The 13738-nt window shown below is 54.8% G+C and overlaps 1 protein-coding gene across 9 annotated transcripts in view; it reads right to left on the bottom strand.

The window, feature by feature from the left end:
* The window catches only part of PPFIA1 (PTPRF interacting protein alpha 1), an 81381-nt gene that overhangs the window by 35529 nt on the left and 32114 nt on the right, over positions 1-13738 (bottom strand). For 8 of the 9 annotated variants that reach the window (XR_004385213.1, XM_032879726.1, XM_032879723.1 and 5 more), the window contains exons 3-13: positions 13091-13192; positions 12574-12738; positions 11892-11966; positions 11434-11535; positions 11046-11267; positions 9458-9604; positions 7821-7955; positions 6291-6374; positions 3317-3448; positions 1729-1791; positions 535-614 (exon numbers count right to left, since the gene is read on the bottom strand). Coding sequence is in view for 8 of the 9 variants with exons in the window: in XM_032879726.1 (XP_032735617.1) it covers positions 535-614; positions 1729-1791; positions 3317-3448; positions 6291-6374; positions 7821-7955; positions 9458-9604; positions 11046-11267; positions 11434-11535; positions 11892-11966; positions 12574-12738; positions 13091-13192 (1307 nt within the window). In the remaining variant the exon portion in view is untranslated. Of the gene's footprint in view, positions 1-534; positions 615-1728; positions 1792-3316; positions 3449-6290; positions 6375-6713; positions 6789-7820; positions 7956-9457; positions 9605-11045; positions 11268-11433; positions 11536-11891; positions 11967-12573; positions 12739-13090; positions 13193-13738 lie in introns of all 9 variants that reach the window. The other variant, XM_032879731.1, reaches the window with a different exon arrangement.

Raw genomic sequence — 13738 nt, 5'->3', positions numbered from 1 at the left:
TGAAAAGCTACGAGCACTGAGGCAAGCCCATGAACTCAAGGCGCCCCTCACAATTCCGGCCATGCGGCCGCTCCCCGGCAACCCCACTGGCCTTGCGGGGGGCCCACTGCTCCCAGGGGCACAGGGCCTTCCTCTGACACACTAGGCTCCGTCCTCCGGGACCCACACCGTCGGTGCTGCACTCTGGGGGCCCGCAAATGCACCTGTCCACGCGCAGACTGATCATTCCCTACCTTCCGCACCCCCTCCCACAGCTGGGAGCTTGGCCAAGGACAGGACTCCCAGTCGCTCAGGTGCCCAAACCCAACCCTCCGCTCCTGTCTGCCACTAAGCGAGCTTCCAGCTCCGCATGACCCCAGGAACACTCTTGTGGACGCATATCAGGTGCTAAAACAGGGATGTGTGAACCGGTTCACGTGAGACCCGTGGCTCCTCCAGCCCGTATTTGCGGGCTGGTTCGGGTCGGACATGGGGCGAGGAGAAGCGACCCTCGCCTCGCCTGGAACATCCCTGTGAACTGGTCCGTTGTCGTACCCGTGATGAAGGGACGCGCCTCTCAGCCGCGTCTGGTCTAACTCCGCTCTCAGCGCCTCCACGTTTAGGACAAGCTGGTCCTACAAGAGAGCAGAGGATATCAACTGCGGCCACCTCTTGCAGGACTCGAAAGACAACAGACTCTGTGACAACAGACTCTTAATCCGGAGCCCACGCTGCTGGTCGCCAGAGGGGAGGCAGCCGGGCAGGTGTGGCACCGATGAACGGGGCGAGGAGATGAACACGTAGGAGCTTCTGGTTCGCGATCCGTAAGTCACGGCGGTGGAAAGTGTGGCCCAGGACACACAGCCAGTGATGCCACAGACACTCGTGGGGATGGGATGTGACTGCAGCGGTGGTGAGCACCGAGTGACATACAGACTCGAGAGTCCGTGTGCTGTATGCCAGCAACTGTCCGAACCCCGCAGGTTAATGATGCACCAATTAAAGTACGGAAAAGTGACTTGCGTCACGCGTGGTCACACGGGCTCACGACCACAGCAGGGTGTCTAGCGGTCACGAACACCCGACGTTTAATTTCAAGCAAGTGTTCTCCAAGAGTCCTATGGTAAACATGAACACTCGGGTCACCAAATTACCTTCATCAACCCCGGCAGACAGAGCTGTGAGCTCTCAGGCACAGCCAGCCTTTAGAGGAGAAACACCAGACCGTGAACGATGACTAACTTGGTAGCAAGAAGCGGAACTTTCTGGGTGGTGCGGAGAGCCGGGCCCGTGCTCTACTGCACAGAGTCTCCTGTTCTCGTCTTGCTCGGGGCATCCGGAGCCCAGCCTCACTTCTGTCCACGCAGAACAGCGAGGGAAGCCGACAGAAGTCTTAGGGCACCCAACAGCTCACTAGCCACGCTGTCCCCCGCAGCGGCCACACGGCCCGTGTGTCAGGTTGGGTGAACTTGAACTTCACCGCTTCTCCTTACGGCTGTAAACGCGGCTGTGAGCACACGTTAGGTGACCCCGGTGCCTCACACTGACCTCCCGCTGGCCAGCACTGCACCCCATGGGAGGTTTACGGGAACATTTCCACTTTTGAATGAACCAGAAAGGACTGGAATCCTGAACCACGCCCGTGGAGGGCCGCTGTAAAGCTCAGGGCAGTGGCCCCAGGAGCAGCCCCCAGATCGGCTCCGCTCCCGGCTCGGCAGACCCCCCCGAAGGAGTCAGAGAGGAAAGTACCTTATCGTGTTGTGCCTCTTCTAACTGCTTCTTCGCAGTTTCAACTTCTCGCAACAGAGAATTCTGAAAAAGATGCAGACGGAGCTTTGGTGTTGCTTCTTGAAAATGTCCCATGCGATACAGTATGGCCACCCTTTTGTGTAAAATAATACGGTACCACAGAAAAAGAACGGACCCCAGGACCACGCCAACCGCAGGCCACGTGCCCACAGAGCGAATGCAGACAATGACATCATACGACAGCATGTAACAATATGTTCACATAAAATCTCTACACCGATCGATTCTCTAAACGTAAGTATGACAAGTTCGTGGAGTAAGTTTATTTTAATCAGTTAAAGCGGTTTGTACTAGCTTTTAGGCTTTGTAATTCACCAGTCACTTGGGAATCCTGACGTAGGTGTCAAATGTATAATTCAAATCTCAGATAAAAATATTCCTACACGGGACGCCTGGGTGGCTCAGAGGGTTGGGCCTCTGCCTTCGGCTCAGGTCATGATCTCAGGGTCCTGGGATCAAGTCCCACGTCGGGATCTCTGCTCAGCGGGGAGCCTGCTTCCTCCTCCACCTCTTTCTGCCTGCTGCTCTGCCTGCTTGTGATCTCTCTCTGTCCATGAATAAATAAAAATCTTAAAAAAAAAAAATATTCCTACACGAGGCTGGCCCATAGGTGCGGTAACCGCCCTACGCAGTAATAATGAGTTTCATTATGGGTTCTACGTAAAACAAATGTGTCATGTCATCAGCCATGATCACTGGTGTCTCCGAGATGAGCGTGACTCCAAGTGCCAATCTTAGGAAAGATTCTGGGCCCAACCTGAGGGAGGCGGCTGTAGCCAGAATAGGTTTTATCAAGCCGGAATCCAAGTGTCACCACCAGAGCTTCTCTGACATAGATTCTAGGACACGCCTGCACTCCAGTTACAGCTCGAGTATTTCCATGATGACAGTAAGAGCCCAGGCTCAGACTTTTTCCAAACCAGATGAAAAGAGAGAAGGCAGGAGATGAAAAAGGAGAATGTCTGTCTTTCGTCGATTAAAGCCCTTACGTAACACTGGGCTCCTACAGTGTCATCTTCCCAAGCCGGAGAGAAATTCGTCCCCGAGCAAGAGCATCACGGCTGAGGGCAGAACACAAAGTTCCGTGCAGGGCTGGCGGACGAGGCCACATCTGGCCACTGCCCGGTGCTAGAAATCAAGGGTCCCTGGCACACGGCCGCACCCACTTGTCCTCTACAGTCTGTGGCTGCTTTTGTGCTAATTACTGACAGCAGGAGGTTATTTTACACAAGTCTACACAAGTATTCGCAATTAGTAAAAGCCTCCAATCCCTACAATTCTGGCCCTTTACAGACCCAGTTTACAGACTCCTGCTCTAGACAGAGAGTAATACGTGTAGTGGGCGAGGACAGGACGCTGGCAAGTCAGCTCAGTGAGTGGGTAAAGTCTGTCCTGTTTCCACGTCAGAGAATAACTCCTGCCTCCGCTACCGGCTGTCACCTGCCGTTCTGCACTAGTCCCCAGGAGCAGAGCGTGAGCACTCTCCTGTGGAGGGCGGGAGCCCCCGGGCATGCTCGTGATGTCCCACCTTGTCCTCCAAAGCAGCCATTCTCTCCTTAAGATGGAGCTGAAGCCTCTCGTTGGATTCTGAAAGAAGCTTGTCCACGGTGTCTGACAGACGCTTGTTATGCTCCTCATTCATTTTTTCTCTCTGTCTCGCCTAAGACCGAAGAAACAAAAGATTACAAACTCCAAGGAAAGGTAGCACCCAGAGTTAGGCCACGGCAGACATGGCTGCTCTAAATACTGGGGTGCAGGTGCCCCTTTGAGGCACTATGTTTGTAGCCTTTGGATGAACACCTAGTAGTGCAACTGCTGGGTCGCAGGGTAGCTCTGTTTTAAACTTCCTTTTAATTTACTGTTTTCCAGAGTGGCAGTGCCAGTTTGCATTCCCAACATGGACAGACAAATGAATAGAGAAGATGTGCTGTGTGTGTAGACAATGGAATGTTACTCAGCCACCAAAAAGAATGAAATCTTGTCCCTTGCAATGACGTGGACGGAACTAGACAGAGGATATTATGCTAAAGGAAGTCAGTCAATCAGAGAAAGACAAACACCATATGATGTTACTCACGTGGAATTTAAGAAACAAAACAGATAAACATAGGGGAAGGGAGGGAAACATAAGACAAAATCAGAGAGGGAGACAAATCACAAGAGACTCTTAACTCTAGGGAACAAACTGATGGCTGCTGGGGGGGAGGTGGGGGGTGCTGGGGTGACTGGGGGACAGGCATTACGGAGGACAGGAGATGGAGAGAGCACTGGGTGTTACATGCAACTGATGAATCACTGACCTCCACCTCTGACAGTAATAATACACTATAGTGTTAACTAAACTGAATTTAAATTTAAAAATTTTTTAAAAAGAATAAAGGGTGTGATCAGTGTTTCCAAAATGCCAAGGACTAATGGTGTGATTCACTCGCGTGCTGCCCTGGGCTGGTCCATCCCACTGCCACCCTTGGGGCACTCGTGCACCAGCACCGACATATCGGTGCACAGAAACGCAGGGACAAGTCCCCGAGAGCATTAATTAGAAGGTCCCACTGTTTCTGTTAAAGCACTCACAGGGCTGCAGGCATGTCATGAGTTACTAACAGATGACTCGGGAGGCAGATTTACATGCAGGAACGGGCGTATTTTTAAGGGGATCAGCTTATCTACACACGGGGGGGAGGAATTTTCCTGTGTGTAAACAGAAGTTGGGTCTGGATTCGAGGTGGGGGGGGAGGTTGAACCAATTTACAAAGCAAAAGGTAAAAAAAACGCATTTTGGAGAAAACTTCAGTGGCAACAGAGACTTGCAGCTGTTTTTCTGTGTGTTCATACTTCGCCTGAATGTTCTATAATGAAAATTTATGTTCAAAGATTATAACTAACTACCTCAAGGAATTTAAGAATGTAGTAACAAAGCTGATAGTCTGTGTTTGCCAAACCATCACCCATTTCCTGGTTTACAGAGCTTGTGCTGGCCCCGATCCGGAAGGAAGACAAGACCTCAAGCGTGGGAACAGGAAGTGCCCAGAGGAGCAGTCGGGATGGTGACCGAGAGCATCACCTGAGTTGGGGACAGGGCTCAGCGGGTTCTCCTGGGCAGAGGGGACAGGGTGGAGAGGGGCTGTCCAGGTGTGCCACCCATGTAGGAGGAGTGAGCCCACAAAGACGCACCACAGACTGGACAACAGGGTCAAGTCCTCTGTGCCGGCCTCCTCGTCTCTAAAACATGGGTGCTGGCACCTCTCTTCTTGCCAGGATGAAACAGAGCACAGAGAAGCCCACTGCGCACAGCAACTATGAAATGACCCACCACACCCCACAGAAAGGAAGCGGTGGTTGAGGATTTTTAAAGCAAAACAGCTGAAAAGTTGGCTTTGAATTGCCTGAGTTAGGAAAGAACCCCCATCTCCACACCTGTCCTTCCCGACGACAAGCCAGTCCCGAGAAGCAGTGAGTCCATCCCCCAACAGCTAAAGTCTAACCCTCTAACAGGCGAGCGTCTGCCCGTGTGCACGCGTGTGCGTGTGACATGGGGGCCGGGGCTGCCTAAGCTGCAGTCCTGTGGCCAGAGACAGAATTCTCACTTCCGGGGGCGCCTGGAGGGCGCAGCGGGTTAAGCCTCTGCCTTCGGCTCAGGTCATGATCTCAGGGTCCTGGGATCGAGCCCCACATCAGGCTCTCTGTTCAGCAGGGAGCCTGCTTCCTCCTCTCTCTCTCTCTCTGCCTGTTTCTGTGCCAACTTGTGATCTCCCTGTCAAATAAATAAACAAAATCTAAAAAAAAAAAAAAAAAAAAAAAAGACCCCTCCCTTCCCATGAGCTTGTGTGTGATCCTCGGCAGCCCCTGGCCAGGCACATATGCTTCTGGTGAAAACACAGTCTGATGGCCGTGAGCTGCCGGCCTACGGCTAGGGGCCAGCTGACTGGGGCCATGGCCCGGTTGGCTTGAGTTTCTCCACACGGACACGTGAGCAACTCCTCCAGTGAAGACTCTGCGCACCCCCTCCCTTCCACAGCTCAAGGTCGGTCGTGCTTTTCTCGGGAAGAGCTGTCCTGGCTGGTGCCTTTACGTCTTGAGTGAGACTTCGGGACTTGAGGATCAAGGTCGGCCCGTGACTGACTTCGGGACCTCAATGTCATGGCCTAGGCGAGCGGGCTAATCCTCTCGGACCCAGACAGTTTGGCCGAGGGCACCTGTGAGATCCCACCTGCACGCGGAGCGGCTCTGCTGATGAGCCAGCCAGAGCGACGGGACGGGGGATCTCTGCACCTCAGCGGCACTGCCCCGGGGCACCGCTCTCGTCCCCCGCCACCAGCGCTGACCTGACACGATCTGTGCGGTGGCTGCGCCCACCAGCACACAGCTGGCAGAGGAGGCCACTAACTCTACACCCGACAGAGTCAAGAAGGGGACCAGTGCCTGGGTGGGGAGAAGTGGGAGACGAGGCACCGCCTCCCCCAGCAGCGCCCGGCGCGCAGCCCGTGTGCCCGGACACGTACCCGCTGCAGCTCCTGGTTCTTCTCTTCCAGCTGTGCCTCCATCTGCCGGAGCCTCTCCTCGATGTTGCCGTGCCTCTCCTCGGCCTGTCGGCGAAGACCCCGTCAGCCCCGCAGGCGGCCCCGTCCGTGCCAGCATGCTGGGCGCCAGCGCGGACAGCCACAAGCACGACATGCTCTGTGCGGGGCTCACACACCGCCGGGTGGGGCGGCCTCTCCTCCCGCCCGGATCGCGCCCCGTGCAGCCACACGCGCCGTAGCGCCAAGCACCAGGCCACCGAGGCCCAGCCGGGCGGTGCCGGCCTCTGCCCACGCAGAGGGGCCTCCCCGTAGGCCTCCGCCCGGCCCGGCCGGGAGCTGTCTCCCGGGCTCGCTCAGCACGGACAGCAGGAAGCGGCAAGCAGCAAGGAGCCGCGCGCGCGCTACCTTCCTAAGCTGGGAAGTGAGTTCGAACAGTCTAGCTTCCTTAGCGGCACAGCTTCCCGAAGACAAGAGGTCAGGCTACAAGGCCGACCCGGGACAGAAGCGATGACAGGGGGAGAAAAGAAACGGAGACTTTACACGCAGATCACAGAGAAGAGGAGAGGAGAGGCCGTTACAAGCTGGTAGCCACGAGCCCGCTCTTGGGAACGGTCCTGTGAGCCCCCGATACCGTCTGCCCGAGCCAAGGGCAGCCTTCGAGAACAGCACCTGGGACCGTCCTGCCCCCTTCTCCCCGGGGCCCTCACAAACCGGAGCCAGGTGAGGCGCGAGGACTGGCGGGCACCTCCCTATGGGCTCCCTCGGCAGGGCGCTCTGCCTGCTGGGTGCCTGCGCCCCGGAAGGCTGGACTGTTCTCTGGGATTTGTGCTTCCTCTTCCCACGCGGACCCCCTGACCTCAGCAGCCACATCACAGCTGGACACTGCGTCCTCGCCTGCTGGCGCCCGCCCCCCGCCACCCCGTGGATGCCGAGGACTGGGAGGGAAAGGCTGTGTCGCACCCATGCTAGCCCGTATCTCTCAAACCCGTGAATGAGTTAAAGATTTCGGTATTATATACTTATTTGGATCACCTTCGAAAGAGAATAGGATTTTCATTTTTCTGGGAAAAATTGAACCTTTCTTTTAAAGTAATCTCTCCGCCCCACGTGGGGCTTCCCCTGACAGCGGCAAGACCGAGAGGCGCACGCTCCGGCGGCCGAGCTCGCCAGGCGCCCCGACCCTTGCTTTAGCTAAAGCTCGTGTCTCGAGCTTTGAGGTGTTGACTCGAATCCCCCTGAGCAGCAGTGGGTATCAGAACAAGCCCCCCGGAAACAGGGCAGTACACAGCTGACAAATCTGGGGTTAATCAACGTAGGGAGAACGAAAACGGGGACGACTCCTGACGCTAAAAAGGCAGGCGACCTCAGACAGAAGCGCGCGCGGGACACAGCCCCGAGCTCCTTCCTGGGCTCGGACGCGCCGACACGAGGAACAACGGTAACTAGGGCTCTCGAACCCAGCACCATCCAACTCCAAGTCCCGGCCCGGGCCCCGAGGGACAGGCAGCCCACCTTGGAGAGCGCGGCCACCCTCTGCGCCAGCTCGGCCTCCACCTCGGGGAGCGTCTCGGCCTTCCGCAGCGTCTGCTGTAGCTTCTGCTCGGCGAGCTCCAGGCGCTCCTGCAGCTGCCGGTTCCTGTCCTCGGTCTAGGAGGGAAGGCAAAGCGTCACAACGCAGCCCGTCGGCTGGCCGCTCCCACGTTTGATGACATGAAACGAGACCTAAGCGGAGAGCTACTGAATGAGTTCTGACAGAGCCCGCTGTTTTGGGAGCTGCTTCCGAGTACAATTTTTCTTCCTGCGAGGAACATACACCCACTTTCTTGGGCCTGATTTCAACATGCAAAACACCTCCTGCCAAAGCACTGCTCCTCCTAAACATCTTCAACCAAGTCTCTAAATAGAAAAAAGCTCCCAGGCGTTAAAGAAAACCCGCGTTCTGTAGAAGCTGGCTCATTCTTCCTGACAACTTAAGGAAAGAAGGGTTCGGTCCTAACCCTGCTTAAAAAATGACCAGACGCCTCGCCTTTCACAGACCGTGGGCGTGTAAGCCACACGCAGCTCACACAGCCTCGGAAGTGCAGGCCTTCGAAGAGTTCACCTAATGAAATGCTAGTCACGTTATTTTCGTAACTGAGTAATTATTCCTTAAAAACACTCTCGTTCTAAGAAACATTTTTTTTAATGAAGAAAATTCAAACAAGACTGTTTCTTTAAAGAAATTTTAAGAGGCTCCTGGGTGGCTCAGTGGGTTAAAGCCTCTGCTTTCGGCTCAGGTCATGATCCCAGGGTCTTGGGATCAAGCCCAGCGTCGGGCTCTCTGCTCATTGGGGAGCGTTCTTCCCCCTCCCTCTCTCTGCCTGCCTCTCTACCTACTTGTGATCTCCGTCTGTCAAATAAATAAATAAAATCTTTTAAAAAAAATTTTAAAATCACGGATAAGCCGAGGTTCCTGAGAGGCCAACACCTGCTCACGTGCGGGCTCCTTCTTTCTCCTGTGCGTGCGTGTCTGTGTTTATCTGTACGCGCCCTCGGAAGACACAGCACACTATACGCAGTGTTTTGTCGCCTACCTTTTACGGTCATTATTTGGAACATCTTAAGTGCTCTGGAAGAGCATCGCACAATATAATCCTGAGTGGTTTCCTAGTCTTTTTATTATTATCTTGGACCTAACAATATACTTTACAACATATCAGACAATCTCACTTTGTTTCCAAGAGGCTGGCTTTGGCTCTCCTGCTAACTCCGGATGACCTGAGATGAGCAGGGCAGAGAAGCCGTCGTGGCTTTCCAACCACGGGAGGGGCCCATTTGAGCACCTGCCATTCACCCCCATCCCAAGTACCAACAAAAGGGGCCAACTGCCTCCACGCTCTCGGCCATTCCCTCTTCCTCTCGTAGAAATGCTAACATGCACCAGATTAATGTGCAATGAAAACAAAGCAGAGCAAAGAATGGAGGTTGCACAAAATCCTAAATAAGTAAAAACTTACAAGTTGAGGTAACCAAGTTCTTGAACATAATTTTCTAAGATCATAAAAACTTTACACTGAGACTTGATTTCCAACACAAAAGTCACAGGAAAAAGGTCTTTAACTTCATCAGTAATAGACGAAAGTCAAATGAAGTTCGACGAAAGCCACTACCTGCCGGTGCATAGAGTCTTTATTTGCGATCTCGTTTTCAAGTTTATCGTTGAGGTCGTGCACAGAGGTGGCTTCGCGCTGTGCCGCAAGGTAGCGTTTTTCAAGAGTAGTGATCCTCTCCTCCATGTCCTCCTTCTGGGCCATGGCCTACATCAAGTATTTCAAAGGGAAAAAAGGCAAATAATTAACGTATGCACATTAATATACTCCACACACAAAAGCCGGACTAAATCTTGATTTTCAAAGTCAAATACAAAACCAGTGTCTTCAAAATTGAGAGGTGCCAATGCCTCCAATATGAATGAAAATATACTTACCTCAAACATCCCAAGCCCCTACACAACCAAAGAAGACTCAGCTGTCTTAATACTACGTCTGGCCACTAAGTGTACCAAGCTTACTCTTTCCTACATGACGCTACAAAAGAAACGTGGAATCAAATATCCCCACACGGCAAGAATGCCAGGAGCTGAAGGTGTGAGCAACAAGGCACGGCCTCTACCGGCCCCGACACTGGTGGGCTTTCCACAGAGCAGGCGGTGGCCTCTCCCAGACAGATCAGGGGGCGCAGCCGTCGTTTCCCTGCGTAAAGGCTGGATGAAACCGCAGCCGATCACCACAGAACTGGGGCACTGCTGTCGACAAACGGAAGCGAAACGCCACGTCTGCTGTGACTGGAAGCCACCGTCTGCAGCCCCATCTCGCAGCTAAGTCCACCCCGGTGAGTCTGACACAGAAAGTGGGCCCAGAACCTTCCACCCCGCCTTCCTATCCCCCACCTAAAGATTCATCTTAGGTCCCTCCCTGTTTACTGAGGAACTTACGTCAGCAAAGTCTTAGTATTTCAAGTGATGAGTCTTAAAAAGAGAATTTCACAATTCTCTGCTTACTAAACTCAGCTATAGAATCTCCTACCCTTGCCGAAGAAAAATATAACTAAGGAGGCTATATAACCCCTACAAATGTTTTCCTTTGTTTTAAACTCTTGGGTGAAATTAGGCCCGCTACGCTGCTGCGCAGAAAGGAAGCCTGTGCATCCACGTTCGAGGGTGTGACAGGTCCTCCTGCAGCCCGGGGGCGGAGGGCGGCGGGGTGTGGGGGGAGGGATGACTGTCTGTCTACAGGGACAGCGTACAGGGAGCGACAGGTGGGGGCGCCAGAGAAAGCATCCTGCCCTTTACCTGTTTTGTAAACATGGTTCGATTCCCATACATCACTGCTCACGCGGAAACGATTGCCAGAAACGAGTACCTGTCTACCGGGCCTGACAGCATGATCCTGGTGACCCAAGTGTGAGCAAGGCCCACTGCCCAGTGGGTCTGACCGCCAACGTCCGAGAGCACATGAGCCCTCTGGGCGCGGCGGGGCAGAAAGCTCGGACGGCGGCCAGCGCATGCCCCTGCACATCAGTGCACGGACTAGCAGCACAACAGACACGGACGCGTGCACCAGAGTGAAACACGGGCGTGATGGAGAAGAGATCCAGACGGCCGGACTCTGCCGAGGGGAGACGTCCACACACACGGGTCCCCCCCCCGAGCACCCCCATTCAGCTCGACGACGGCACAGCGACGCCCCCGTCACTCACTTCACGGACATCACGCTGCAGCTTCGTGTTCACCTCCTCAGACTTGATGAGGTCCTTCCTGGCGGTGTCCAGGTCCTCCTCCAGCTCCGCCACGTGACTGGAGAGCGCGGCCAGGCGCTCCTTCATCTGGCTCTGCTCCTCTGACTGCTTGTCTATGATTTCCTGGAGCTCGATGACTTTGGCAAGGTCTTCCTCGTGGCTTAAAGAACCGTCGGAAGATCTCTGGGGGGAGGGGGGGAATCCTTGAATAGCCTTGTTTGGTGAGTTAAGGGATAGAGCCCTTCCCGGAAAGAGTCAAGTGCCGTGATCTACGGCGGGGTCGGCTCCCACAGCCCTCGGGAGCACACAGAGGACATCGGGGAAAGACACAGAGACACTAAGGACTTGCCTGTCCGTTTGTGCTCGGAGTATTTTCTTGCTCGTGGTTCATGTCAAGCACTCCGTCGGTTAACGTTTTTTTCTGATTATTCTGTTCTTTAAGAATCATTAGCTAAAAGCAAAGAATTGAACACGGGGTGGATAAAGAGAAATTCCTCGCGGAAAGATGCAACTACAAACTAAACACGGGACTGGGGAGCACACACGGCGATGTTGTCTAGCCTGAATACAACTAGGTCAGCAACTAGGTCAGTGCTCTCGACTGGACGATGGGGACATAAGGGACCGTGCGACCCGGCACTAAGAGCCTAGTGCTGGTCACTGCAGTGGCCCCGGAGGCTGGCTCGCTGGTCAGAAAGACCAGTGACGCCTGATGGCCGGCACCGCAGGCTTCGTGCTTCTTATGAAAACAAGGGATAAAAATTACAGTCCCTCTAATCAAATTCCCTGGTGACTGACGCAGCTTACCTCTTTGTGTGTGGCCCCTAGTTCTTCTTCTAACAAACTACACCTTTCAAGTGCTACTCGTAGCCGCTCCCTCACCTGGAAACAGAGGGGTTGAGTGTGTATGTGTTTTTGTTTAATTGCTTCTTAACGTAAAGTCACCCTTGGGACCCATCTGCGTAAGGTAACATGACAGAATGGCTTCAATGTCTTCCACTGATGTTAATGTCAAGAAAACTGGCTTGCTGGGGCGCCTGGGTGGCTCAGTCGGTGAAGCGTCTGCCTTCGGCTCAGGTCATAATCCCTGGGTCCTGGGATCAAATCCTGCATCAAGCTCTGCGCTCAGCGGGAAGCCTGCTCCTCCCTCTCCCGCTACCCTGCCCAGCTCATCCGTTCTCTCTAATAAGTAAGATCTTTAGGGGGGAAAAAAACTTACTTTGTAACAGCTTTAAATTTTACACTTGAGAGAAATCTTCCCCTAAATTAGTTACGTTACCCAACTCTTCATGACAAGTCAATACAGAGCATAGGGTAAGTCTTAAGACATTTATACCAACCGCCGCGTTTTAACCACACACAAGTCTGTCCTCTCACAGAAAGGTGTGTACAGGAGCTGGAGGTTATCGGTGGACCGCAGTCACACGCGCACGAAGCGTGTCCCTGACGCAGGGCACGCGCACACCGGGAGCCGCGGGGGCTCGGGCACCTTTTCGTCCAGGGCTTTGTGGTGCTCGAACAAGGACTTGAGCGCTTTGAGCACCTCCACCTCGCTGGACACGCCCGCCGGGGACTGCGCCTGCCGCTTCACCACCGTCATGCGCAGGGACCGCTCGTGCCTGGACACGAGGCACTCCAAGTGCTCCAGCAGCAGCTGGTGGGACAGGCCACGGTAAAAGGCATGTTGAAAGAGCCCTTGTGATTTCACACTCCCCTTGGGGGCAAAAACCCCTTTCAACGCAAGCCAGGCCGAACACGAATCGCTTCAATTCGGTCTAAACGAGAGCCCCCAACCCCCAGGGTGAGTCACAACAGCGTTAGCCCTCATCACCACCCAAACGTGGTCTGAGCGCGCTGAGCTCGTCAGAGGCGGCCCCACGGGGAAATGTCGACAGAGTGTTCAAAGCAGGTCGAGCGGGAGCGCCCTGAGTCTACAGGCAGCAGCCGTGCTTCCCAGGCGACCCCCGCCAGCCTGCGAACCGCGCGGCGAGAACGCGCCTACTGACCCTGGTGTTGTTCCTTTCCGCCTTCAGTTCCGCGATCTCTTCCTCTCTCTCCAGGAGCTGCTCCCTGCAGACGTTGAGCTCCTTGGTAAGTGCCGCGAACTCCTGGGGGGTGGCAACAAAACCGGAGGGGGGCAGGGGGTCGTTAGCCTCCGCACCCGCCCGCCACCCCGGAGCCCCGCAGGCACACAGGCTCCCTCCTCGTGACCCACCCGAGTCCCACGTGTGTTTCCGAGCGCGGGGCCTGACACCCAAGGGGCCAGGGAGGTTTTCTGGCGCCTCGCAGATATGCGGCTCAGAACCTCGGCTGAGGGGAGAACGCCCAGGTGGCCACCGCTCGTCTCCAGCCTCCTGGAGCCTGTGAAGACCACGGGCTTGGGGCAGCCCTGGGAAGAGGCTGGCAGCCCCCAAAGCTGGTCCATTAGCCTCAACTGGCTCAAAATCAACCCAGTGAAACGGACCTCTCACAACTGCTGGCAGGCCTCGTGAGGCAAGGGACGCGGAAGATTTACGTCTGTACTCAGAGAACCTTCTGGGGCAAGTGTCCCTGAGGGGATGGCAGTCCCCCTCCCTGCCGTGGGTCGCTCTCCCACAATACTGAGCACCGCCCTGGGGCTCGACGCACGGGCAGACTCCAAGAAGTGGACACAC

The sequence above is a fragment of the Lontra canadensis genome, unplaced genomic scaffold (genome assembly GCF_010015895.1).
Source record: "Lontra canadensis isolate GAN:19392208 unplaced genomic scaffold, GSC_riverotter_1.0 scaffold66, whole genome shotgun sequence".
NCBI classification, from domain to species: domain Eukaryota; kingdom Metazoa; phylum Chordata; class Mammalia; order Carnivora; family Mustelidae; genus Lontra; species Lontra canadensis.
This window is presented reverse-complemented; position numbering and strand designations above follow the sequence as displayed.